Here is a 27,722-nt window from a genome sequence, read left to right as displayed (position 1 = left end):
CTAGTAGGAAAGTGGTAAGATGAGCTAGTCTATAATATTAGCTGTTTGCTTTAGGTTTTGGAAGAGAAAGAATATGATGTTTATATGAGTCTAGGGATTATTTTTCAATTTCCACGAAGATCTGATCTTCTTAGGCTAGATTGTGAATTTCTAAGAACACTGCAGTGAGCAAACTGCTGCTGAGCCAAAAAGGAAGTGGTGGAGAACCAAACAAGTCTCAGGAGTGAAGCCAGGATGTTGAGATAAGGAGAGAAGGAAGAATGGAAATGCCCAGAATGTAAGCATTGAGCGAATGAACATCATAATAAGTAAGACCATAAAGATTATATTTTCTTAATAATAGTAACTTCTAGATTGCTGAGGGGTTTCCCAGCTTCCTCTGTGTGCTGCTGCATTCTCTCTCGTGAGGCTTAGCAGTCGCAGAATTAAAATAAAATGTTAAAAGCTATTAGAAATACACTGTAAGAATGATTTGGAGCCTGAGAAGTATGATTTTATCCAGTGGAGAGAAGATGGAAGGAAACACAACAGCACAACAAATAGTTAAGAAGAAATGTGGAACAAACTCATCTTCATGTCCACGGGGAGTGAAACAAGAAGTAACAGGCTGAGACTGCAGCTCAGAAAATTCAGATGAAGCACAAGAGAAACCTTTTTTGGCAGTGAGAACAGTGAAGCAGTAGAATATGTTGGAGATGAAGGTTTTGGAATCACCATCTGTTGCAGCTAGGGACAAAACAGATATCTCCAGGAATTACATCAGTAGAGTTCATGCTGTTTTGGGATAAATTAACTAATTGGTTTTAGGACATCACTTCCAACCCCATTTTTAAAAGACATAATTATACAACTACAAGAAGAAAATGTTTTGCATAAAGAAAGGCCTCTCTAATCCTCCAGGAAAAGCAGTAATAGGTTCTCTACTTGGGATAAGAGCTACATAAATTCAAGAAATAGACATGCATTTTAAGATCACATAATCACTGAAAAAATTCCCAAAGGACATGGTAGATTCTACATAGCTTGAAAACAAAAGCATTGTAGGCTGTATATAATTTATGGGCATGACTCAGATGCAACTGTTTGAAATTACTGTATTTAGGCTGTGCTTTATGGGATGTGAAACTTGGTGATCTAAAAGCCAATTTAAATGTTTTGTATGACTAAAATCTCCTGAGCTATCATATTCTACGTCTGCATAAGCAAGGTATTCACGTAATACAACCCAGTGTTTTAGACTCCATCATGTCCAAAATCTGCTGTAAAAGCCACAAAAATACATTCATAAAACAATGTACAATGAGCCCAGTCCTTGCAGTGGTTCTGTGGAAGTGGTGTGTGTCTGTAACTGCAACTCTTGCTTCTGGGTTAAAGGAGAGAAATTATTATTGCAGCATTAATTTTGTCTTAAATTTTCTTAATCTAACCAGTAAATCCTGGATGGCAGTTCAGATATTAGTAAGAAATTCTTCACTGTGAGGGTGGTGAGGCACTGGCAGTTGCCCAGAGAAGCTGTGGCTGTCCATCCTTAGAAGTGCCAAGGCCAGGTTGGACAGGGCTTGGAGCAACCTGGGACAGTGGAAGGTGTCCCTGCCCGTGGCAGGAGACTGAAACTGAATGAGCTTCAAGGTCTTTTCCAACCCAAACCATTCGATGATTCTGTGAAACACTGCAGTTGAGGAAGGACTTTGGCCAAGGCAGGTCTCATTTCACAACCATACCCTCCATTTGCAATTGCAATGAGGGCACTCTGCATTCTGCACTGCTAGAAAAAGTGATCTGTATCAAAAGAAGCAAAGTTTAAATCAGCAGAATTAATAAATATCCTTATCTTCTACTTAGCCTTGCAGCCAGCATTGAACAATAGGAATACCTGAATGCGTTGTTTCGTCCTTAACCCTTTACATGTTATCTCTCACAGTATTCTTTTTTCACTAATTAACTACTAGCACCTTTACTGTTCTGCCACAAGGAAGTAACCAGTGTAACAAAAACGTGTGCTAACAACAAGAGTTCTGCACACAACTTCATACAGCTCTTCACCCAGAAGATACAGGAGATACAAAAAATCCTGAATTAGAAGGGATCCTCAAGGATTATTAAGTCCAGCTTTTAAGAAAATGCCCCATACGGGGATCAAACCCACAACCTTAGAGTAACCAGCACGACGCTCTAACCAACATCCCTACTTCTTATTTGACAGGAGAGCCGCACTGTCCGTCCCACACAGAGGAACTTCTGGCTACTATTAATGAAGTACAAAACTACTGATAAAAGACCGTCTGATTATTACCGACAGCTGAAACCGCTGATTTTGTTTATTCGAGTGGACCCTTTCTATTTCAACGTAAGCTTTTTGCTGCCACTCGGAACGAAGCTAAGCGGGACGAACACACTGCAGGAGCATCGGGAGCTGGACGGGGACAACGCAGGAGCAGCAGGGCCTGGGAGGGGACAGACCCGACCCGCCCTGAGGCACGGCTCAGGCGAGGCCTCAAGAGGCGGCAACATGGCGGGCGCCGCGTCAGGGCGGGAACGCGGGGCACGCCCCCCTCGGCCACGCCCCCTCGGCCACGCCCCCTCCTGCTGCTCGCGTATAAAAGCCTCGCGCGGGCCGGGTGAGGGGGCTGGTACTTCCGGTCGGACATGACGCCACAGTGTCAACATGCAAGATGGCGGCGCATCACCGGCAGAACACGGCGGGGCGGCGGAAAGTGCAGGTGAGGGCACAGCGGGGCCAGGACGGCTCAAGGGGAGCCCGGAGCTTCGCGGGCCACGCCAGCGGCTGCGGGGTGTCAGGTCTTGGGGGTTTCTACGGCAGCGCTGTCGCCCACTCTCCCACAACAGCGTTGCGGTGAGGGGAGGCGCCGCCGCACGCCCCCAGGGTCTCTCCCCCGCCTCTGCTGGCCGCTGTGGCGGGGGCGAGCGGCCGCCTGAGGCACCGGGGGGGATGAACTGCTGCTCGCTGCCGAACGCGGTCGAGTTCTGCAGCCCGCAGAAGGCAGAGATGAAGCAGCTCAGATCAAAAGCGGCAGAGCACGGGGGGAGGTAAATTGAGACCGAAAGAGCGGTGCCCCCGGATCTGCTTTGGTGTAACGTGAATTCCCAGCAGCGGCAGAGCTGCAGGGTCCTGCCGCCGCTGTCTCGGCTGTGTCCGGTGCCAGAGTAGGTTTAGATTAGATTTTGGGAAGAAGTTCTTTACTGCGAGCGTGGTGAGACGCTGGAGTAGTTTGTCCAGTGAAGCTGTGGGTGCCCCTTCCGTGGAATTTTTCTAGGCCGGGTTGGACGGGGCTCTGAGCAACCTGGTCCAGTGGAAGGTGTCCCTGCCCGTGGCAGGGAGTTGGAACTGGGTGATCTTCAAGGTCCCTTCCAACCCAAACCATTCCATGACTTTGTGATCTGGTTCACATCCTATTTCTGCTTAGTCTGTGTAAAACACTCTGGCCCTTTGCACACACGAGCAAGGACCAGGGTTTTTTCTTCTCAAATTTCTGAAGTATTCCTTCCCTGCTCCAGGCAGCATTTGTTGAAGGAAACCCATGGCACAGGCAGTCAGAATGTCTACAGGGTGTAGACATTCTCAGCACACTTGAGGAAGAATTAAATCCTGTGGTTCAGGCTCACGTATAGCTACGAGTAGATTTTGTAGCCGTGGCGGACACTGAAATTATCGAAGTGTGTATAAAAAGTCAAGGCTCTTTAACAGTAAAAGTCATGAAAATGGTTTTATTTTATGGTCCCCAACACTTTTGTTCTTGTTTGTGATACTGCCAGCCCTTTAAATGTTTTTACAGCTTTCACGATGGAAGAGACTTAATGCTTTATCAATGTGCAAAGCTGCCTAGTGGCAAGTGCAAGTTTGAGCTGTACATATCTAGTGTGATCAAATGACATATTGATTAGGCTTGAAATAGCATTAGGAGCTTTCAAAACAGAGGTGGGTTTGGCTTTTGGACACATCATTTATCACACAGAGGAAATGTACATCTCTTCAGAGCATTTAGTGTTCTCTGTGGTTAAGGGAAGCACTCTCAATTCTATATAAAGAATTCCCTTACCTTGCCAGAAAAAAAACTGGATATGCTTTAAAATACAAAGAATCTAGAGTATAATATCCCTTTGACTTAATTGCCTGTGCTATAGACGAGTTTTTGCAGGTTACACCCCTAAGGAGGGGGATTTTATTATATCTTGATATTTGTTTGATGTACTCCTATTTATGAAGTAGTATTTCCCTGACAACAGCATGCATCAAAGAGCTCATTGTTATCTTTTCTTACTACTACATTTGTTCTCCAGGCATTGCTTAGCTCAAAAGCTTGTTTTTACAGGTGGTTTTGTGCTGGTTTACGATGTTTTGTCTGCTCTTATTGTTCTGTGTGGTATTTTTTCACTTCACATACTAATGACACTGGATGTACATGACACTGATCTGTGTCTCAGCAGTGCATTGTAAGTTTAGATCTAGATTGGTTGTGTTTCCCAGAGAAGCTTCTCATCCCTGGAAGTGGTCAAGACCAATTTGGACAGGGCTAGGAGCAACCTGGGATAGTGGAAGGTGTCCCTGCCTGTGGCAGGGAGTGGAATGAGATGATCTGTAAGGTGCCTTCCAACCCAAACAATTCCATGATGAACATTTATAAAGCTTGGCTAGAAGCTGGATTCTTTTCTTGATTCTTACTATTTCACCTGCTTGGCTAGTGTCAGGAAATGAATTTTAAGTGGCTGTTTTATCCATCAGCTGCTAATGGAATGATAAAACCACTCATGATTTATTTTACTCCCCAATGGCTGAGCATTAGGGTGCTTCTACATAAAGTTTTTGAGATAGAGTTGGAGAAATTTGTTCACAACCTATGAGGCTGGAAGAAGAGGCTTTTACAAAAGACGCCTCTCAAGCATGGAGGAACTTGGTTCCTTACGTGGTAGGAGAGCTGGTTGAAGTTTATGGAAATCAGAACTATTATTAGCTTGGATGCACCTGTTTTACTGGTAAGCAAAGCCATCCAAAATAGTCAGTTTAGGGTGCTTCTGCATATAATTGTAGTTTCTAAGGGTTTAATCAGAGTGGATGTTTTAGGCCTCAAAGTAAATTCCATGCATAGAAAAAGGAAAGAAGTTTAACTCTTTAAATGGGAGTCAGGCATTTGTTAAGCTTAGCCCTGCCTTTTCTGAAGGATGCAGGAGCAAGGCTGTGTGATTTGGGAAGGGAAGGAGGATGCTGAGATGTGTCAGACACTGCTGTTGTCTGTGTGCTGTAGCTTTCAGATGTTGTCCTGGGAATTAAGTCAAGGGGAAGCCACTTTTCAGCAGGTGCCTTGAAGTAGTTGCCCTGGAGGGGTAGCATTGTAGCTGCTCTCCCAAACTTGCTTCGACCAGAATAAATTTACCCCTGCACTCAAAACCTGTTGACAACACATGTGAATTTTGCCATATAAGGATCAGCACCCTTATGATTGCATGAATTTTAAGGACTTTTTGTCTTTAAGTCTTGTACAGAATAAGAAAATCTTATTCTCCATCCCTGGAAGTGTTCAAGGACAGGCTGGATGGAGGCTTGAGCAACCTGGTCTAGTGGAAGGCGTCCCTGCCTGTGGCAGGGGTTGAAATGACATGGTCTTTAAGGTCCTTTCCAACCCAATCCACTATGATCTTTTTGAACTGAATTTTTCATATTTGTGCACTAATACTGCAGCTTACTAGATTTTATCTGTTATTTTTATATTTTTTACTTAATAAATGTAAAAATTATAGTTACAAATATATTTATTTAATATATAATGCTTAAGCAAACAAATAGCCAGTATGTTGATTCCATCATAAAAGGATAAAAATGAGCTTCTTAATGCCTTCCATTACTTTTATTCTAGAGCCTGGAGACCTGGATAAAAATTCAAATAGTCACCTTAATTAAAAGCCATATTTTTAGGGATGCATATGCTCCACCAAGATAGTAAAGCAATTTGTTTTGTTTTACTAGGTGCTTTACCGCTGCATATCTCATTCTTGATGCAATTCAGATCTCATGGAACCCTTCCATGATTTTGAGAAATACCTTTTTTTTTTTTAATTGCTCACTTAGAAACAAGGAATAAGTGTCCTTGGAGCTCAGCTGGTTCCTATTTCCTCCACATGGTTTGGTGGAATGTTTTAAAAGCAGATTTTACCCACTATGAAGATAAAATCTGTTATAAGTCATGTAATGTAGCAAGGGTAACATGAGCCCACATCATCTGATGCACTCATCCATGCAGGAAACACACTGTAAGTCCTGCAAGAAATTCACTTGGCTTTCTGTGCCAAAATGTATTTGTTGGCAGTAGCTTTATCTCTGGAGCTCTTAGGTAGTCATTAAAATGGTTAATCCTGATCCACTTAGTGTACTGAATCCCATAAACTCTTTATAATGAGTGGATGTTTGGGATGTTTGTGCACGGATGCTGTGGAAGATTCTTACTCATTATGGGGGTTTCTAAAAGCTGCAGCAGCATCGATGTGAAAGCCTTTGGTTGGTAGTAAAATCTTACATATCCCACAAACCCTGCCCCTCCCAGACCATGGTGGCAATAAAGCCATGCTGATCTATATCCCAGCCATTATCATGTCTGTGGTTTGCCCCTGGCTCTGTGTGCTCTGATGGAAAGGGCACAGCAGGGATGTGCTCCAGCCTGTCCTGTGTGGAGCAAATGCCACTGAGAACTCAGAGCTCTCACTTCCTGGGGGATCACCCTTTCCAGACAGAATCTGGTACTTTATCTGTAGTGAGAAAATCTGTGTGCTTCAAGAGCAGAGGTGAATTTTATCACAGCAGTTTCTCCTCAACCAAAACTTTACTGCATTTGTATTATTTAGATAAGTTTGTGTACACACATGCTTGAATATGTACTTTGTTTTTGTATTTGTTTCATATACATACTAAATCTACTAATATTTCCTAATTCTATGCTAAGTGACACTCAAAAACCCAACCAACCAAAAAAGCACTTTCTCACCATTTTTCCCCCCAAATAAGAACATAATGGAGAACCACATATGGATGATCAGCAATCTTCTGTTCTTATTAGTGAATGTTTTGATTTTGTGGGCTTGGCTGCGTGTCCACCATTGTTATACAAGTGTCAGCTCTTTTAGTCAAGTTGCTCTTATTGATGTATTTTAAGTACCCCATGCATTTCAACAGCCTTTCAACAGGTTTTGTGGAGCCCTTAATTTTCCCCTCTATGCTAATATTGAATTAATGCATTTAAGTACAAGCCTGGATGCTTCTCATGTTATACCTCCCATTCCAAAGGGTTCCATGTGGTGTGCATCAAATGTCTCATGGGGTTATTTTTAGTTCAGCCATGTGTGCTGTGTGTTTTGTTCTTGTTGTTTTGTTAATATACAAGACATTTATTTCAGCCTCAATGACTGGTTAGCAGGAGTGGACCATTTAACACTTTATTTGGATGAGAAAATACATTTATTAAGTGTTTTAAGGGTAAGCAACTGGCAGTTACTTGGATATCCATAGGTTTCCAAAATGAGCTGGAGAGCACATTTTTTGTTGTAATCCTTTTCAGCTCATACTGTTTTCAGGACAAATGGTTTGCCTTGTCCTTAGCCAACTGCTCAAATTGCAGTGTTCATTTGAAATGTTGGTGTGGTGTCCCATCAACTTGCTGACCATAGAATAATTTTCTCTCATTTTAATTTTCTCTTTGTCCTCATAGTATTAGAAATTTAAAAAATAAAAAATTAAAGAGACCATGCTTAATTTGGATTAGAATTACTTTTATGATTGAAAAATACCTGTCATTGTTTCTTGCCATGGAAGAAGTTATCATTACCTAATAAAATAGATATTTATTTTTCTTCTTACCAATACTACTTCAGTTTTTAAGACAGTTTATCAGTACGAGTATACTATTCCTTCTGTGGACAGTAAATAATACTTTGTAAAATTATAAGTCTGAGGAGAGACTAATGTAACTGGTTGAATTCTGTGACCAGTAGCAGTCACTACTAGGGAATTTTGTGTCAAGCTCTTTTTGTTGTTTTGCCATATTTTTTTTTCCATCAAATATCTCTTGTATTTACTCCCAAGATTTTAATCTTGTTTAATTCAGTTGTTACAGCAAAGTTATTTTCTCAAGTTTCTCACAGGGAGAAAGAAGAATGATGTTGGGTTTCCTGCTCAACTGCTGCTGAGATCCAGCTCAGATCTACCATGGAACAATAACCCTGAAACAATATAACCTCTCTCTTTGTCCCAGTTATTTTAAAATAAAAACAATACTTGCCAAGAGATGTTTGACTAAATTAATGTGGAAGTCATTAAAGAGAATAAAGGGCAAATTAACTTTGAATATTTCAATACTGGTGGTAGTGAGAACTGGTTGTCAGTCTCTCTTATGTCTTTGTGTGAGGGAAAAACAGCATTTGGTTGAGTTGACTTTAATTCCATCAAGATTAATGCAGAAATATGACTCAGTTTCCAAAGTCCTGTGAAAGTTTTAATCATATATGAAAAGTACCTTATTTACTAAAGTAAGCCATCATTTGGGGTTTTTTTTGCATTTTTAAATATTTATGTCTGTGTTTTTCTTTAGCTCTGTTAAATTAGAAAGAGTAACATTGTTGTGTGCAAAAAGCATAAGTGTTACCGTGCTTAGGTGACTAACATAGTTTGACAATCTAACTTAGGAGTGGAATGAAGAGCTCTTAAATTATACCTGAAAATATAACAAATATGGGAGGTGACTGGCAGAGGAGGAACAAATCCAAAAATTGCAGATTTCTCAAAGAATATCCTGCTAGCAGTTGGGAAAACAAGAGGTGAAGGGCTGTGCTGATCTTGAGCCTGATACTGTGTCAGGAGAATATTGTTCTCTATAATAAGTAACATCGCATTTGATCTACTGACCTCTGTGTTTGTGTCTTAGCTGCTCACATTTAGTTTTTTTAACTGAGTGTTTTCATTGGCTTTATTCAAAGAGTTTGACAGCAGCATGAATTTGATGGCCATCCCTTTGCCTTGTGTTTGTATCATGTTAAACTGTGACTTTGACTCTAACATTATTTCGTGCATATATTCTGTGCGGGTCTTTCAGCAATATAGACATGATATGATTAAGCCCAGGTAAGGAGTGGTACATAACATCTTGCTCCCTACATCTCACAAAAAAATAATACCTCAAGTACTTGAAGTGTTTTAACATAACATTTCTGCGTGGTTGATGGTGCCTTCTTTCAGCAGTGTCTCTGGAGCTGTGTGTAGGTGGAAACTTGAGCATGGAGAGCAAGAACGTTATGGATGAGTCTGGAATGGGTGAGAGAAGCTGAAAGTATCAGTAGTGAGGGCATGATCTAAAACTGTGAGGATGAGCTGTGATACTAAAAGGGCTGAGAGTGGCTGAGAGGGTCTTTAAGAGCATTGGGACATAACATTAATGTAGTGAAGGACTTGTGGAATGGTAAATGGAGAATGTTGAGGCAGAAGGATTCAGGAAGCTCTTAATTTTCATCATCCAGTGTTGGTCTGTAGAGCTGCTCCAGCTCTTTCTCAAACAAAGAATAGCACTGGACACGTGTTTTCTGGAAGCATTAGTTCTCTGGCTGTACTGCCAGGGGATGGGATAATTCAGTGGAGGTGTTGCCCACATTCACCAAATGGACCTGTCAGTTCTCATGGTATGGAATCCGAGCTGCTGTAAAATATTTCTTCAGTGATAAGGACCACTCAACATCTTCCTTTGTTGGTTTTATTTTGTGTCACTGAGATCTGATCTGGAAAACGTTTTCTTTATACTACTTTAACACAGTTACTGAAGTGACAAACTGCTTTCAGATCTCTAGCCCAGGAATACTCCTTATAAGCATTCTCAAAACACTGGCACTTGTGTATCCAAATTATTCCTGCTTTGAGCAGATTTGATTATACCAAGCATGAAATTTTACCTTGTTCTGATTATATTTTACAGAATCTGGGAAGATGCATAACTGGCATTTTCCCCTCCTTTTCCTTCAGTGTGAGGGCTTTCCTCATAGTAGTGTGTAAGCCCTGTGTAAATGCAGGGATCAGGAAAATGAGTGCAGTAGCTCTGAAGAAACTGTAGTGTCTTAGAATTGTATTTACTGAATACTAATAATGGAGACTGCTGTGGCCTTTCAGGATCTCTTGAAATTTCCTTTTAGTTTTTCTGAACAAATCCATGAAATAACCTTTACACACAGTACTGTCAAACATGGAGGGAAGAAACTAATGGAATAATTTACCTGAAAGAGCAGTAAGAGTTTGAGTTTCTTATTATTTTGGCAGGTAGGTAGTTCTTTAAAAATTGGTTTAAAAATAATAGTGACACCTGAAATAGCTTGAATTTGTGTCTGCAGTCTTTCAGTGCTTTGTAAGCCATGGTGACCATATCCTCTCCTTTGTGAGGCTGGGAAATACTGGCATCCCAGGTAAAGAAACTGTGGAACCCACTTGGGAAGTGAGACACAGACTCAGTGTGTTGTCTGAGATCACCCAGAATATACACACACAGCAGGGAACTGAGCTGAGGATTCTCTGGGTCTAACTTAGCTTAAGTTGTAATGATTAAAACACTCTTTTGGGCTCCAGTTCTATCACTGCTGAGTCTTCTCTGTGGCTCTTCCCCATTTTTGGGGCCAAATGACTTTGGTGCTGGTAACTCTCAAACTGACAGACAATGCTTGTAAAACTCTTCATATTTTTTTACTCAAGAACCTCACAAAGATGAAATTAGATGTTCAGGTTTTATGACCAGGTCAGTATCTTAATACCATAATTGGATTTGTGCAAATGTGTTTTAGGTCTCCTATGTGATTAGAGATGAAGTGGAGAAGTACAACCGCAACGGGGTAAATGCGCTTCAGCTGGACCCAGCATTAAACAGACTCTTCACGGCAGGCCGGGACTCCATCATAAGGATATGGAGTGTCAATCAGCACAAGGTCAGTCAGGAGGGGGTTCCTGTGTCTAAACCTACTTTTTCCAAATTATCCTGCTGGTAAGCTGCCTCCAGGGCTGTATGTGATGGTTTTTAACAGCTGCCAATTACTGTGATCACAAAATCATTTTGATAATTGCTCATACTGTGGTATCTTACATAACTGTATAGTTCTATCACAAAAAGGTTCTGAAATAGTGATTTCAAACAATTAGGGAACTTTGGATCCATATGCAGATTGAAGATAATATCACGACAGGGTCTGATAGTCACAATCTTCTCCATTGGTGATGAGCTTATTTTTTTCTTAATTTGCAGCAAGACCCTTATATAGCATCTATGGAACATCACACAGATTGGGTAAATGACATTGTGCTCTGCTGCAATGGCAAAACATGTAAGTACTTAAAAGTTTCAGAACTACAGTATTCAGAAACTGTATACAAGTAAATTATCTGCTGCTTTAATTATTTTCCATCTTTTCTTAGCATGTAAAATTAATTTGTGATGTATATTGTAAATTTTTTTAAATTATGTGAGCAGCTGTTTTAATGAAAATTGAAATGTGTATATAAATGATTGTTTTAATCTTTTTGAAAAGCAAATTAGAGTAGTTACGAATATGCCCTAAAGTAATATATAAGCCATTAAAATTTAGTCTTTATTCTTTCCAATTTAGTGATATCTGCTTCTTCAGATACTACTGTTAAAGTGTGGAATGCACATAAGGGATTTTGCATGTCAACACTAAGGACGCATAAGGTGAAAAATATTATCTGTAAATACTGTGTGTGATCACTGCCATTCTTACAATTATTGAGATGTAGACTTCAAAAGGATAACATTGTTGATTCATATTGTTACTTTCATTTTATCGTAGGACTATGTGAAAGCCTTAGCATATGCAAAAGATAAGGAGCTGGTAGCATCTGCTGGGCTGGACAGACAAATATTCCTCTGGGATGTAAATACTCTCACAGCACTGACTGCCTCAAATAACACTGTCACAAGTAGGTACCTGGGCTGGGGAGGCAAATGCAATGCATTTTATTGAGTAGGGCGATCTGTGAGATGAATTTAAAACTGTGGGTGCTGTTTCTATCTGTACATAAAAAATGGGCAAGAAATTTGAAGGTGGGTTTTGTATGCAATCAGTCCATTTGTTGTGTTATGTAATAGCTGGAAATCTAGAGCAGCCAACAGTCATGGCATTTAGAATGGAGGACAAGTCTCTTTGAACTGTTTCTCCTGAACTGTGACATGCTGGTTTCTCTGCAACTTGATAGAGCTTTAACTTGAGAAGCTTTTAGCTTCTCAACCAACCTTTTATATGAATGTTCCTTAGTTTATTTGCTCCTATATTTTTCTATGTATTATAATTTGGGATTTCTTTTTGCTTGTATAGATGCTGAAAAAACAGGCAGTACAGCTCCTTGATACATTTATCCAATCTGTCAGAAGAATAGTTTCTATATAAACTGGACTAAAAACCATACAGAGTAACACAAAGCACTGACTAGATACAAGGATGACATACTGGTGAGATTTAACTCACTGGAGATTAAAAGGCAAGGGCAAACTGTAGATTCTCCTCATCAGGGTTAATTCTCAATGTCACCATCATCTTTTAGAAAGTCACCTCTCCTCCTTCTCTCTCCCAGAACGGCATTACATAAATTGTGAGATCTTTCTTTATACAGCAATTCCAACACTGCCTTTTTCAGAATGGTCAGGGTAGAGCTGGTTAAGTTTCTCTTCTGGGAAGTGTCACTAGCCATGAGGTTCAGTTGGATTTGAGTGAATAGCATAGATCTGGGTCATGGCGTCCTGGTTTGTATTTGCTATTTTACAGTATTTTTTTTTTGAAAAAGAGGGTCTAGTGTGACCACAGTGTACTTTGCTGCTTGGTTAGGTAGGTTGGAAAAATTGTGTTTACAGTGACAGACCTCTTTCATTTTACACTTTGGTAGGTGTTTAAACAATAGCAGATTCTCATACGCATTGGGAAAGAGCAGAACTATCTTGCACACTACCACATCTTAATTTTTTAAATAAGACTAGTTGCTTCATCAGTCATAGGTTAGGAATGACTCAAGGAAAATCTGCAAAACTAAAATTTGGAATTGGCACAACATATTCCTAAGACATTTCAAGAATATGTGATTCTATAAATAAGAGGCAGGCATGTAGTTGTGTTGGTGTGACTTTTTTTACTTACTGTGTTGGGCTGATTTTGAAAGGTGTGATTAATTTTAAAGATTTGGTAGCTTCTAAAACCAAAGGTGCATCTGCTGGGCAGAACTGTCAGTTTTCCATTTGTTGTCTGAAGAACTTTTTAATTCAAGTATAGCCTTGTGCTGACATGTCTGAGTAGCTGTTGGAAGAGAGATGGCTTTAGTGAGCTGTGTTGCACTGCAGAATGGTATTGGAATGGCACATGACTAAAGTGATTTACCTTATCTTTCCCAGAAGTATAAAATCCTTCTATTTCTTTCTTATTTTCACTGAAAGTAGAATTATTTTATAGCCAAACTTTGCTGATAACTGTCAGCTTTGCTGTCTTCTACTTGAACAAAGAGTTTTTGAAGGAAGAACTTATTTGTGAGCTCACAGGAAAACTCAGTAGTGGGATAATAAAAAAACATAAAAACATTTATTGTACGCTGTAACAGTGATACAGAGCTTAAATTATTCAAGTGAATCAGAAATGGGAGATGGGGAGTACTGAGGAGCTGATGCTTGTTTTGAACCCAAGATCAAATGGGAGTGGAGACATTACCTCTAAGGTGACGGGGAGAAATTTGCATTTCTAGGGTAGGAACACAAATATTTCATAAGGGGCAGGAAGAGGAAGCAGAGGTGTTTTTTCTTTCATTTTAGTGCTCCCCAGTAATAGTGTTTCTGTTGGAAAGAACACGGTGTATGTCCTCACAGAACCTGTTTTCCTGAGTCCTTTCAAGCAGTATGGATTTTTTCAGATTACAAATGAAAATTGTTCTTGTGCATTAGTTTCCTATCTGATTACCTGGAAGCAGTGTACACAAGCCAGCATTAAGAGGGAAGCCCATTTTTAAAGAGTGTCTCAGTCAGCAGAGCTATAATTCAAATTAAGTGGAGAGATTTAGCTTTTGAGAGGTAGTCCCTTCCAGAAGAGGATGGAGCTGAGCTTTGCTTTTGTTCTGGCATAAATTTTGCTTCTGTACATTTGAGATTTTCCTATTCCTGCTATCCAGCTTTTGATAACTCTGTATATTATCCTTTCCTAATTTATTATGATTGTTGAACAGTGTGCTAACCTTCAAGAGTTTTCAGTTCTGTGTTTTGCTTTTAGCTGTTCTCTGGGGACAGTGGAAGACTCACTTTATTTTAGCTCCAAATAATAGATTTCATTTGACAGCATTTGGATGCTATAACCAGTGGCTAAGAGGACCCTGAAGTAAAGCTGCATCATTCTTCATAGTCATAGAATATCCTGAATTGTAAGGGACCCTCAAGGATCTTTGAGTTCAATTCCTGACCCTGCATGGGACAATCCCAAAAATCCCACCCTATGCCTGTGAGCGTTGTCCAAACGCTCCTGGGGCACTGGCAGCCTTGGGGCAGTGACTGTTCCCTGGGGAGCCTTTTCAGTACCCAACCACCTTCTGGGGAAAAAAATTCTTCATAATATCCAGCCTAAACCTCCCCTGACACAGGTTCTTCTGCTGTGACAAAATCTGATACTACATTATGATATTAGGTTACAAAGCCTGTGTTGGAAACTCAGCTCCATCATATAAATAAATCATTGTGTGAAGTTTCACGTTTTTGCTGGCCATGCAGTTTGTTGCTATTCTTAGCCTTCTTGGCATACTGATGGTATGGATTTGAGGCTTGATGAAATGCCTGATTGTGCTCTCTAAATAGATGATTTTCATTTGCTGTGTCTGTGCTTTTCCCAGTTGAGGGACTGGTACTTTAATCTCCAAAAGTGGGTTAGGCTGGATGGTGTAGAATTCCTCAGCTCTGATGGTAGGTGTGATGCTAAGGAGCTGCCATATGGTTTTCATAAATGCAGAGGTAGCATCCATACTCATCACATTTCAGTGCTGCAGTGTAACTTCTCTGCATCTCTGCTGAACTAGGAGAGGAGCCTTTAATACAAAATGTAGAATTTTACTGATACTTGGCTTGGAAAAAAATCTCTGCCTTTAAATCCAAATGCTGTGTATTACAAGCTCACAAAGTGTCATACTCCAATAAAATAGTTGACCAAGAGTAGCTTGATGGCCCTGGCACAGAACTGTGGTGCCAAAAGGGTGCCAAGATAGTAATGACCATAAATCTGAGGGGTTATTTTGTTTTTATGCAGTAGTAGATGAAGAATTGGAATGGGGTTTTTCTAGCATTAGTCTGACATTGTCTTTCTTAAAGCAGCTCTATATACAGGGCAGAGAAGCACTATTTTCATGGGTCAAAGGGTATTAAAATACCCATTTTGAGTGAATAAGTATGTTTTTCAAATGACAGCGTTAAAATTGAAAATGTGAATTTTATTTTGAAATAGCTTCTTCCCTGAGTGGGAACAAAGACTCAATCTACAGCCTTGCAATGAATCAAATGGGAACAGTTATTGTATCAGGGTCCACTGAAAAGGTAAGCAAAATTCGGTAAGGTTCATTTCACTTCAGTTTGATTTCAGTACAAAGAGACAATTTGATTCATTTTCAATGTCATGTCTGTAGCAGCTTTTGTGTTTTCAGTACTGAGAGCAGACGCTTCTCTTAAGTGGGAGTGCCAAGTGTAGGATACAAACCCTGCCTCAGGCTGAAGATGTGATGTATCCATAGAGCTTTAATACATAGGGGAGACAATCAGATCATCTTGTGTAACCCTCTTTGTCAGAGATTGTTACATTTCCCCACAAGAGCTCTGATTTTGAGGGCACATGACTCAGATGATTATCAAGACTGAAGCAGTTGCTTCAGGTAGGAGAGAAGGTGCCAGCAATTTGTGAGATCCCTGCAGGAAGTGGGAAATGAAGTGAGCTAATGAAGCTCAAGTGTTCCCAAAAGACAGCCCTTGCTCTTTGTTGTAAAGGAAGGTGAAACAGGCTTAAGTCTCTGTGTTGTTTTCTTTTACCTAATCTAACCTTGGGAGAATTTTATTTCCAAGACAATATAAAAATGAAAATAGGATACACCAGTGAAGCATCTTAGAGGATTCTCAGAATTGCTTTTTTTTGCCTGCATCTGGAAACACTGTCCTGTTTCCAGTCACTTCCACTCTTTAATTTTTTTTAGACAGAAGAAACCAGAACAAATTAAATTAAAATCAAGAGAATCTGATTATTAGAGCTGCATAAGATATAGTTGTGTCTGTCTTGTTCTGACATATATTTTCTGTGATGGATGTCCATGTGTTCAAAATAAGGGTTGATTCATTTGGAAAGGCTTAATTACTGCAGGGGTAGCAAACTGGTGGGAAGAATGGTGTTAATGCCAGTTATCCAATGTCTATTTCCATAGGTTCTAAGAGTGTGGGATCCAAGGACTTGTGCAAAACTAATGAAACTCAAAGGGCACACAGACAATGTCAAAGCTTTGTTGTTGAACAGAGATGGCACCCAGGTATGTGCTTTAACCTGAGACGAAGGCATTTTACAGAGAGCAGAAATATCATTAGTCCATATCAATGTAATTTAATGTCATAGGTTACAGAAGGTAGCTTAACAAGTATTACAGATATTTAGTGGTTAAGGCAGTGAGGCTGGATGGGTGAAAGTTGTTTTTATTACAGATTCATTTAGGTATGGAGTGGGTTGTTTACATAAAATACTGGAAATTGTGACTAGAGTTGTTACCTGTTTAGCACCATCTTAATGGAAAAATATAACCATATGAATTATAAAAGCTTTTTATGGGGAAAAAATATTTTCAAAGACTTAAATGCCTGCTTAATTGAAGTGTGCTCGTTGTTGCTTAGTGTCTTTCAGGCAGCTCTGACGGGACTATTCGCCTGTGGTCCCTTGGGCAGCAGAGATGCATAGCCACATACCGAGTCCACGATGAAGGTGTTTGGGCTCTGCAGGTCAATGAAGCCTTCACTCATGTTTATTCAGGAGGAAGAGACAGGAAGATTTATTGTACAGATCTACGAAATCCTGATATCCGTGTGCTGATCTGTGAAGAAAAGGCACCAGTTCTTAAGGTAATTGAGTTTAATTCAGAGAATTGCAGAGTGTTTGGGTTAGAAGTGATGTCTGAAGCTCATCTGGTTCACTCCCTCTCCCCTGCTCAAGAGCCAGTTGCCTGGAACCACATCAAGATGGCTTTTGAGTATCTCCAAGAATGGAGAATTCACAACCTTGCTGGGCATCCTGTGCCAATGTTCTGTCATCCTCACAGTATAAAAGGGTGTTTGTATGTTGTCTCATGAAACAGTGGCTTGAGGTATAAATTGATTAAAGAATTCACATTGGCTAACAAGTGTTTATTATACCACATCTTCAGCAGATTGGCTTAGTCTCCTAAATTACACCTAAAGTTGAATTGTCTGAAGAAGATGGATGCCTGGCAGCTACTTAAAATATGCAAATTCAAATATTACTGAAATTAAATATGCTTCAGACATGAGAAGTTGGGTTTACCAGGCTTTAGTACAGTTTTAAGAAGCCTGAGCTGGCATTGCCATGGTTTTGTACAAAAATTGGTTTTTCTTAGCAGCAGCATATGTGCACAGGACTGTGTTAGGATCTGTTACATACTCATGGGAACCAGGAGTAAAGTTGATTATAGGTTTTTTTGAATGCCTAAACATGATGTTTGCCTGCACAAGTCTGAATCTTTCAAAGAGACTGTTTTTTGAATTTTTTTGCTGTCTGTAACTTTAGTGACATGACCTTTGGAACCTGCAGGTTTATAAGGAGTGTTCAATTGAAACCAATACCAATAGATATAAACAGCCTGGCTTCCTTGTGAGTGAACTCTAGCTTAGTGTGTTAAGAAAAAATCCTGTATATGTTAATTTAGTTATGGAAAAGTCAGAATATGAGAAATTTCAGTTCAAAATGGAAAATGAAAGCACTGGTCAGCTGTACAGAGGTCAGAAGGGGCCTCTAATCTTGGCTACAGTGATTCATTAATCTGAGAAATGTAATGGCAGACCCAAGTATATAAAGTTCTGCTATTTTTTCCATTAGTACAGAACTTCTCACATTCTCATTTTAACCATATGAATTGTCTGAATACAAAGTAACTGAGAAAATACTGTACTTACCAAACTGTCCATTAGACAAGATTGCATCGTGCTGGAAACAACTTTAACTACTGTGTGTTAATACACATTGCATCTACTATTACCCATGTCTACAATTCATTTGTTGAATATTTGTAATAATTCCTCTTGATTTTCAGAAGTTTCATCTTTTAAACTTTGTATTTCTGCAGTAAACTGAAAGTAGTGCTGTTCCTAAGACAGTTTCAATTATGGGAGCAGATCTTTGCAAGACAATTATCAAAGGGAAAATAAGTCAAGCATGACTAAAAGTTTGTTTCATTATTTAGATGGAACTTGATAGATCGGCTGATCCTCCTCCAGCACTTTGGGTTGCAACAACTAAATCCTCTGTGAATAAATGGGTAAGTGATATATTTCACAGTTTGTGAGTTCAGTTGAGTATGGAACTTGCAGTCTTGGTTTGGGAACTGTTGGGCTGTTGCTTTCAATTTGACTGGGATGTGCTGTGATCTGTAAGCTTTCTTTAAATCGTAAAATACTAATATTGAAATTGATCAAAAGGTATTAAGCTTTGAATTACTTTCATTGCTCTCTATTTATGGTACTTTTAGGAATAAATTATCTTTCTTGAAACTGGATTGTTAACATCGGAATAGCAGCATGAACTGGCAGTTGTTACTCACAGATAAAAGCAGAGTTTATAGCTGATTATGAATGTGACTGTTTTCCTTCTTTCTTTAGACTTTGAAAGGAATCCACAATTTTAGAGCATCAGGAGATTATGATAATGATTGTACCAATCCCATACCACCCCTGTGTACACAGCCTGACCAAGTTATAAAAGGTAAACAACTGTTTTTCAGAAGACCTTGTAAAATCTGTTATCATTAGGACAAGTGATAGAGCTTTAAGATTGACTCCGGTTTTTAAAAACTTGATGCTATGATTTCAAGCAGAACAATGTGGTTATTGTCTATCCAGTGTTGGTTACAGTTAACATTGTGTTTAAACCTTGGTGACATCCAAGCCTTACACAAAAAAACTGAAACCAAAGAACAGCGTATATCATGCTATGCAATTTAATCTAATGTGATATTAGGAAAAAATAATGACAGTACTAACCTTAATTCTTGGTTTTTTGCCAGGGGGTGCTAGTATTATTCAATGCCACATTCTTAATGACAAGAGACACATATTAACCAAAGATACAAATAATAATGTGGCATACTGGGATGTCTTGAAGGTAAGGATGTAATTTCAGATTTTCTACTGTTGGATGATTAATTATTTTGTGCCACTTTTTTAATGTATGTATTTTTAGTGTTGGAGATTTCTTTGGTAGAAAGTCAATCATCTTTCTGTCTCAGGACATCATGGAAAGTTTGCCTTTTGAAAAAGGAGGGGGCATTTCTGAGCTTTTTTGTAGCTGTCCCTGACGTGAGGCTGATACCTGCATTCACCTGAATCCAATCCAGTATTGACATGTTTCTGTTTTGATGGGGCTTTGTTTCAAAGAGGGCTTGTGTCAGCTGGTAAGGCAGGAATGGCAGGAAGGTGAACAGAAGGAAGCCTGGCTCCTGCCTTGTGTTGCCTAGGGAGACTTGGTGTGACGTTTTAAGGTGCTTTACCTAATGATTGGTCAGAGGAGAGGGGAAAGAGTGCAGAAAGGAAGGACTCAAATCCCACACCAGTGGGATTTAGTCTCTGGCAAAAGCCTGTTTAAATTCTAAATATTTTCTTCATCTTGAACTATGCAGTGCACCAGCCAAGATCAATAAGGAGGTAAAGCATGCTCAGGCAACTTACTGAGTTGTTGACTGAAGCAGAAAAGAAATTAGGTTGGAAGATATAGATTTATACTAAAAATTATCTAGATTATTTTTTTGAAAAAGTTAATAGCTTTTCTTTATTTTAGTGTGTATGTAAGTGTGCAGTGTTAGATCTCAGGACCAAAGTCAAATGCTGATGTTAATTTTTACTTTCATTCAGGTTTTTTTTTCTTAGTAAGGCTGTGAGAAAGGTCACTTAATGTGTTTAAATACATTATCACTGTAGAGATGGGATTATTGGCCAGTTCAGAGTGTTGCCTTCCATGTAGGATCCTTGCACTCAGAAGCTGAGACTCTTTATTGAGGATGCTGGAAGAAAAGAGGGAGATTTTCCTACCTGTAGCTGCACCCTTCAGTCTTTGCTTCCTGTAACTTTTCCTGGATTTTGAGGGAATAAATTCCAAGGTTGCAATCCTTAGTGTTTGCTTAAAACAAGTGTTCCAGGTTGACTTGGCAAGTGGATTATAATAATTTGGATTTTAACAGAATTACTTTAGGAGCACTTAAAATAAAATATGAACATTTTATTAAAAATTTTACTGACATTTTTATATGAAATAAAACAGAAATTAAGCATCTGCACAGAAATTCACTTACAGCTGTTCCCATTGCAGTAGTTGAGCTGAATTTGTTGCTTGATGTGCAGCAAATACTGGTGTTTGATGGAGAGTACTGAAATATTGCTACTGATGGGGAGAGGAATGACAGAGGGTATTAGAAGACAGCAGTCTACTCAGTGATAGGGAAAATATTTTCTAGTAATCTGAAGTAATATTTCCAAACCTCTCTGCTGGCTTGATGCCACTACTTCAGAGATAAAAAAAGAAAAAAAAAATTGCTTACCATATAAACTATCGTTCAATTTTTTGAGAAAGATTTAACCTTTGACTTGTATGGTTTTGGACTGCAGTGCTCAGGGAGGGATCATAAGTGTTGTCTCGGTTTTGAAAGACAGGTGTCTGCTAAGGAAGGCAGAGGCCCCCCTTGAAGTGGCAGATATAACCCCTTTTCCCTCCAAGTTATTATATTTTGAAATCAAGAGCCTTTAGGCGAAGATGTGGGAAATAGGAATAACAGTTCTTTACTATATATATATATATGTATATAACCAGTCAAACAAAACAACAACAACTATGGCAGTAACAGCAATCACAAACCCAGTGCCAGCCTTCTCGGCTGTCGGGCCCTTTCCCCTCGGGTGCAGTTCCGCTCGCAGCCGGCAGGGGCGCTGGCGGCTCCCGGTGAGCAGGGCAGGTGCGATGGTTCCCCCGCGGCTGCAGGGGGCGCTCCGGAGCGAGCTCGGGAAACCCGCGGCTCTGGTGCCCTGGGATCCCGGGAAGGGATGGAACAAAGGCTTCACAAACCGCTGGGCAGTTGATCCCGGGCTCTCAGGGACAGCAGGCTGGAACGGCAGGGACGAACGCAAATCCCGGGTGGCAGACGAGATGTATCCAGATGGGAAAAACCCACGGAGGCCCAGGCAGGCAGGGCGAGCAGGGCTACAGCGTAGCGAAAGCTCGAAGCAGCAGCGGAGCAGGGCAGCCACAGCTCGGTCTCCAGCAGGGCAGGGAAAGCGGCTTTTGGGGTCCCGGCGTTGTTTCCAGCAGGAAGAAAGAACGGCCAAAAAAGAAAGAAGCAGCAGCTCCTTTCTCTGCAGCTTCTCTCCCCGGACGCTCAGAGCGAACTGACCCCACACCCAGGTATAGACAAAGGAGTAGCCAGGTCCGCCCCACTCCCCTTTTGTCTTTCTTAAGTACAGCTATTTGTCCCCTAGCAACATGCATATGGGAGAAAATTCCTTTAACAGAGAAAAAACAGACTAAACTAAAACCCCAACATTATCCACCCCGAATTTTTTCCCATACTAACATGTTACATGAAACTTAACTTTTTTAACCATATAAGTCTATGCATTACCCAAATTATATACAAATATACATGCTGGTACTGATACAAGTACAGAGCCATGGGTAGTTCACCCTAAAACAAGGTCCCCTTGAGGTAAGCATCGGGTCTCTCCATCCTTTTGCATCACCCACCAGGTGCAACCTGGTCCCTGAGCAAAAACAACCCCACGGATGGGTTTGTCTTTGCTCAAGGCAGACTTTACCCAAACAGTTTTTCCAAGCATACCTCTCATGTGCACCACTGGAACCTTATCCCCGTCTGTTGTTTGTAGGGGTTCAGATTGGGCAGGGCCTGCTCGGCTGGTGGAACCTCGAGTGTTAACTAACCAGGTGGCTCTTGCTAAATGCATCTCCCAGTTTTTGAAAGTCCCCCCACCCAGTGCCTTCAAGGTGGTTTTAAGCAGTCCATTACACCGCTCAACCTTCCCAGCTGCTGGTGCATGGTAAGGGATGTGGTACACCCACTCTATGCCATGTTCTCTAGCCCAGGTGTTTATAAGGCTGTTCTTGAAATGAGTCCCATTGTCAGACTCGATTCTCTCAGGGGTGCCATGCCTCCAAAGGACTTGCTTTTCCAGGCCCAGGATGGTGTTCCGGGCAGTAGCGTGAGGCACAGGGTAGGTCTCCAGCCACCCAGTGGTGGCTTCTACCATTGTGAGCACATAGCGCTTGCCTTGGCGGGTTTGAGGCAGTGTGATGTAATCAATCTGCCAGGCCTCCCCATACTTGTATTTGGACCATCGCCCGCCATACCACAGAGGCTTCACCCGCTTGGCCTGCTTGATCGCAGCGCATGTCTCACAATCATGGATCACCTGGGAGATACTGTCCATGGTTAGATCCACCCCTCGGTCTCGTGCCCACTTATAGGTGGCATCTCTGCCCTGATGACCTGAGGCATCATGGGCCCATCGAGCTAGGAACAGTTCTCCTTTATGTTGCCAATCCAAGTCTATCTGGGACACCTCTATTTTCGCAGCCTGATCTACCTGTTTGTTGTTACGATGTTCTTCATTAGCCCGGCTCTTGGGGATGTGAGCATCTACATGACGGACCTTCACGGATAGCTTCTCTACCCGAGTGGCAATGTCTTTCCACTCTTCAGCAGCCCAGATTGGTTTTCCTCTGCGCTGCCAGTTTGCCTTATTCCACCTTTCCAGCCAACCCCACAGAGCATTGGCTACCATCCATGAATCAGTGTAGAGGTAGAGCTTTGGCCACTTCTCTCTTTCAGCTATGTCCAGAGCTAATTGGACAGCTTTGAGCTCAGCAAATTGGCTCGATCCACCTTCTCCTTCAGTAGCCTGTGCAACTTGTCGTGTGGGGCTCCATACAGCGGCTTTCCATTTCCGGCTAGCGCCTACAATTCGGCAGGAACCATCGGTGAAGAGGGCGTATTGTCTTTCACTCTCTGGTAGCTCGTTATATGGTGGGGCTTCTTCGGCACGTGTCACCTGCTCCTCTTCTTCTTCAGAAGATAACCCAAAAGTCTCACCTTCCGGCCAGTTCGTAATTATTTCCAAGATCCCAGGGCGACTTGGGTTTCCAATTCGGGCGCGCTGCGTGATGAGGGCAATCCATTTGCTCCAAGTAGCGTCGGTGGCGTGATGCGTGGAGGGAATCTTTCCTTTGAACATCCACCCCAGCACCGGTAGTCGGGGTGCCAGGAGGAGTTGTGCCTCTGTGCCGATTACTTCTGAGGCAGCCTGGACTCCTTCATAAGCTGCCAGGATTTCCTTCTCTGTGGGAGTGTAGTTGGCTTCAGACCCTCTGTAGCTTCGGCTCCAGAATCCCAGTGGTCGGCCCCGAGTCTCACCAGGCACCTTCTGCCAGAGGCTCCAGGATAGACCCTTGTTCCCGGCTGCAGAGTAGAGCACGTTCTTCACCTCTGGTCCTGTCCTGACTGGGCCAAGGGCTACGGCGTGAGCAATTTCCTGTTTGATCTGGGCGAAGGCCTGCTGCTGTTCAGGGCCCCAGTGGAAATCATTCTTCTTGCGGGTAACCAGGTAGAGAGGACTCACGATCTGGCTGTACTCGGGAATGTGCATCCTCCAGAAACCTATAGCACCTAGGAAAGCTTGTGTTTCCTTCTTGTTGGTCGGCGGAGACATTGCTGTGATCTTATTGATGACCTCAATGGGAATCTGACGTCGTCCATCTTGCCACTTTACTCCCAGGAACTGGATCTCTCGGGCAGGTCCCTTGACCTTGCTCTTCTTGATGGCAAAACCAGCTTGCAGGAGAATTTGAATTATTCTCTCTCCTTTCTCAAACACTTCGGTTGCGGTGTTCCCCCACACAATGATGTCATCAATGTACTGCAGATGTTCTGGAGCCTCACCCTTTTCTAGTGCAGTCTGGATCAGTCCATGACAGATGGTGGGACTGTGCTTCCACCCCTGGGGCAGTCGATTCCAGGTGTACTGCACGCCCCTCCAGGTGAAGGCAAACTGAGGCCTGCACTCTGCTGCCAGAGGAATGGAGAAGAATGCATTGGCAATGTCAATAGTGGCGTACCACTTTGCTGCTTTGGACTCCAGCTCGTACTGGAGCTCCAACATGTCTGGCACGGCAGCGCTCAACGGTGGAGTCACTTCATTCAGGGCACGATAGTCCACAGTCAATCTCCATTCCCCGTCAGACTTGCGCACAGGCCAGATGGGGCTGTTGAAGGGTGAGTGGGTCTTGCTGACCACCCCTTGACTCTCCAGCTCGCGGATCATCTTGTGGATGGGGATCACAGCATCTCGATTTGTCCGATACTGCCGGCGGTGCACTGTCGAGGTGGCAATTGGCACTCGTTGCTCTTCCACTTTCAGGAGCCCAACTGCAGAAGGATTCTCAGATAGTCCAGGCAAGGTGTTCAATTGCCTAATGCCCTCTGCCTCCACAGCAGCAATCCCAAATGCCCATCTGAGTCCTTTTGGATCTTTGTAGTAGCCATTCCGGAGGAAGTCTATGCCCAGAATACACGGGGCCTCTGGGCCGGTCACAATCGGATGCTTTTGCCACTCCTTCCCAGTCAGGCTCACCTCAGCTTCCAAAAGGGTCAACTGCTGTGATCCCCCAGTCACCCCAGCGATGGATACAGGTTCTGCCCCCACATGTCCCGATGGCATTAAAGTACACTGTGCCCCAGTATCAACCAATGCATCATATTTTTGTGGCTCTGATGTGCCAGGCCATCGGATCCACACCGTCCAGAAAACTCGGTTCTCCCGTGCCTCTTCCTGGCTAGAGGCAGGGCCCCTCTAGCCCTGGTTATCATTCTTTCCCTGGGTGTACATGCTCGAGGTACCTTCAAGGGGATCCGACATATCATCCTCCCTTCTGTAATGCCTGGCAGCTCGGTCACGGGAGGCTGGGGCTACTTTCACCTTAGCGGAACCCCCTCGGTTAGTGCCTCCCTCCTTGAGTTCACGCACCCGCGCTGCCAGGGCAGAGGTGGGTTTCCCATCCCACCTTCTCATGTCTTCCCCATGCTCACACAGGAAAAACCACAGCTCAGCTCGTGGGGTGTACCCTCTCTCTCTAGCAGGGGGACGACGGGCTCTGACTTGGGGGCCTGTGACTCGCACTGGTGCCACGCTGACCCTCCTCATCTCCTCCCTCATCTCCTCCATCTTCTCCTTCATCTCCTCTTTGAGGTCCTGGACCACAGCAGAGACATGAGCTTTTAGCGGGCCATTGATCATGCTGTCATAATGCCTGAGCCTGTTGGCAACAGAGCCCACTGTTTCTCGGGTATTGTCAGCATCAATCGTTGCAATGAAGGTGGTGTATTGTGATGGCCCTAGCCTTGCCAGGTTCCACATCATCTGTCCTGTGCACCTGACCTTATCGGGGTCATTATCATGCTGTCCATCCTTCCCAAAGAGTACCTCTAATATTGCCACCTCTCTTAGCTGTTGGATCCCTTGCTCGAGTGTCTTCCACTGCATTCTATGATGATACTCCTGCATTCTTTCTTTGTGAATGAACCTTTCTCTCACACTCATTAAGAGCCGCTCCCAAAGAGAGAGAGGCCCTGGCTCCCTCACAAATATCTGGTCCACACCTGGGTCCTGGGTCAACGATCCCAGATACCTTGCCTCACCACTATCCAGTTGCACACTTGTGCCCATAAGGTCCCAAACCCGAAGCAGCCAGGTGGTATAAGGCTCACGCCCCCTTCGCACAATGTCGTTTCGCATAGCACGGAGACTGTCGTGCGACAGGGACTCAGTGATGACTTCTGGCTCTGGCTCTCCTGCTGGTTGTGAGGGCCCTGGTTGCCCATCATCATTAACTGGTCGTACTGATTTGGTCTTATACTTCCTCCTTTGCACAGGGGCGACTGCTGCTGGCTGTGGTTGTCCTTGTGGTTCAGCTGAAGCCTGGATGGTTGTAACATCCGTGGGTTCCGCTGCTGCACCATCGGACTCACCCTCTTTGGGGCAGGGAGAGGGTTTTTCACTAGCTGAGGAGGTGTATTCCCTTAGCAATTGGCATATCTCCTGGCGCACCTGGCCCATCTCCTGGCACATCTCCTTGCGCACCTGGCCCATCTCCTGGCATATCTCCTGGCGCACCTGACCCATCTCCTGGCATATCCCCTGGCGCACCTGACCCATCTCTTGGCACATCTCCTGCATCCCTTTTGCCAGTACCCCCACCCAGTTTGGGTAGTCCATTTCTGAGGTGGACTGTTGGGCAGTATCAGTCTGTGGGGCGGGATCTCTAGTGTCTGGGGCTGTGGCAGGCTCTGGCTCTGGGGTAGGATCTCTAGTGTCTGGGGCCGTGTCAGGCTCTGGGGCAGGATCAGGCTCTGGGGTAGGAACTCTACTCTCTGGGGCCATGTCAGGCTCTGGGGCAGGATCAGGCTCTGGGGTAGGATCTCTAGTCTCTGGGGCTGGTGTCCGGGTAGATATCCAAGCCAATCTCAACTTATCCTTGAATGCTAAATAGAGTAGGCCTATCAGCAGCAGATGGTTAGTATTCAGAGGGAATTTAAACCCTTCGAAAATTGATGGGGTGGGCCCAAAGAACTGGTTGAGGGGTTGGGAGAAAACTTCTCCTGGTGTCATTTCCTCACAGAAGGTACCATTGTTAACATAACCCCAAAAACATGTGCTCAGTGTGTGATAGCTGTTTATCCATGTGCCCACATTCCGGAGGAAGTTAAAAACCCATGAATTCCTCACCTTCTCGACCCATAACGCAAGCTGGATAACAGCAATGGTAGCCTTAGTCAGAGGACCCATATTCAAGTAAGGAGCTGCAAAGGGGAAGAATATAGCCACGGCCACATGCCACCCGAACCAGGGTAAACTAGACCACATAGTGCTGCCTAACAAGGTTCCAATATCCAGCACACAAAATAAAGTTATCGAGGAACTGTTATTCCTTTTTCACCTCTATCTCTTAATGCCCTTAGGCCCCACGTTGGGCGCCAAGATCTGTCTCGGTTTTGAAAGACAGGTGTCTGCTAAGGAAGGCAGAGGCCCCCCTTGAAGTGGCAGATATAACCCCTTTTCCCTCCAAGTTATTATATTTTGAAATCAAGAGCCTTTAGGCGAAGATGTGGGAAATAGGAATAACAGTTCTTTACTATATATATATATGTATATAACCAGTCAAACAAAACAACAACAACTATGGCAGTAACAGCAATCACAAACCCAGTGCCAGCCTTCTCGGCTGTCGGGCCCTTTCCCCTCGGGTGCAGTTCCGCTCGCAGCCGGCAGGGGCGCTGGCGGCTCCCGGTGAGCAGGGCAGGTGCGATGGTTCCCCCGCGGCTGCAGGGGGCGCTCCGGAGCGAGCTCGGGAAACCCGCG

General features: G+C 42.8%; 1 protein-coding gene across 1 annotated transcript in view; it reads left to right on the top strand.

The window, feature by feature from the left end:
* The first annotated feature begins 2,615 nt into the window (after positions 1-2,615).
* The window catches only part of WDR48 (WD repeat domain 48), a 34,734-nt gene continuing 9,627 nt past the window's right edge, over positions 2,616-27,722 (top strand). The window contains exons 1-11 of the mRNA XM_032098369.1: positions 2,616-2,720; positions 10,816-10,956; positions 11,271-11,349; positions 11,632-11,714; positions 11,833-11,962; positions 15,499-15,587; positions 16,460-16,561; positions 16,917-17,141; positions 18,497-18,571; positions 18,912-19,014; positions 19,316-19,413. Of these exons, the coding sequence (XP_031954260.1) occupies positions 2,673-2,720; positions 10,816-10,956; positions 11,271-11,349; positions 11,632-11,714; positions 11,833-11,962; positions 15,499-15,587; positions 16,460-16,561; positions 16,917-17,141; positions 18,497-18,571; positions 18,912-19,014; positions 19,316-19,413 (1,173 nt within the window). The 5' untranslated portion in view covers positions 2,616-2,672. The remainder of the gene's footprint in view (positions 2,721-10,815; positions 10,957-11,270; positions 11,350-11,631; positions 11,715-11,832; positions 11,963-15,498; positions 15,588-16,459; positions 16,562-16,916; positions 17,142-18,496; positions 18,572-18,911; positions 19,015-19,315; positions 19,414-27,722) is intronic.

Source organism: Corvus moneduloides, chromosome 1 (genome assembly GCF_009650955.1).
Source record: "Corvus moneduloides isolate bCorMon1 chromosome 1, bCorMon1.pri, whole genome shotgun sequence".
Lineage (NCBI taxonomy): Eukaryota > Metazoa > Chordata > Aves > Passeriformes > Corvidae > Corvus > Corvus moneduloides.
This window is presented reverse-complemented; position numbering and strand designations above follow the sequence as displayed.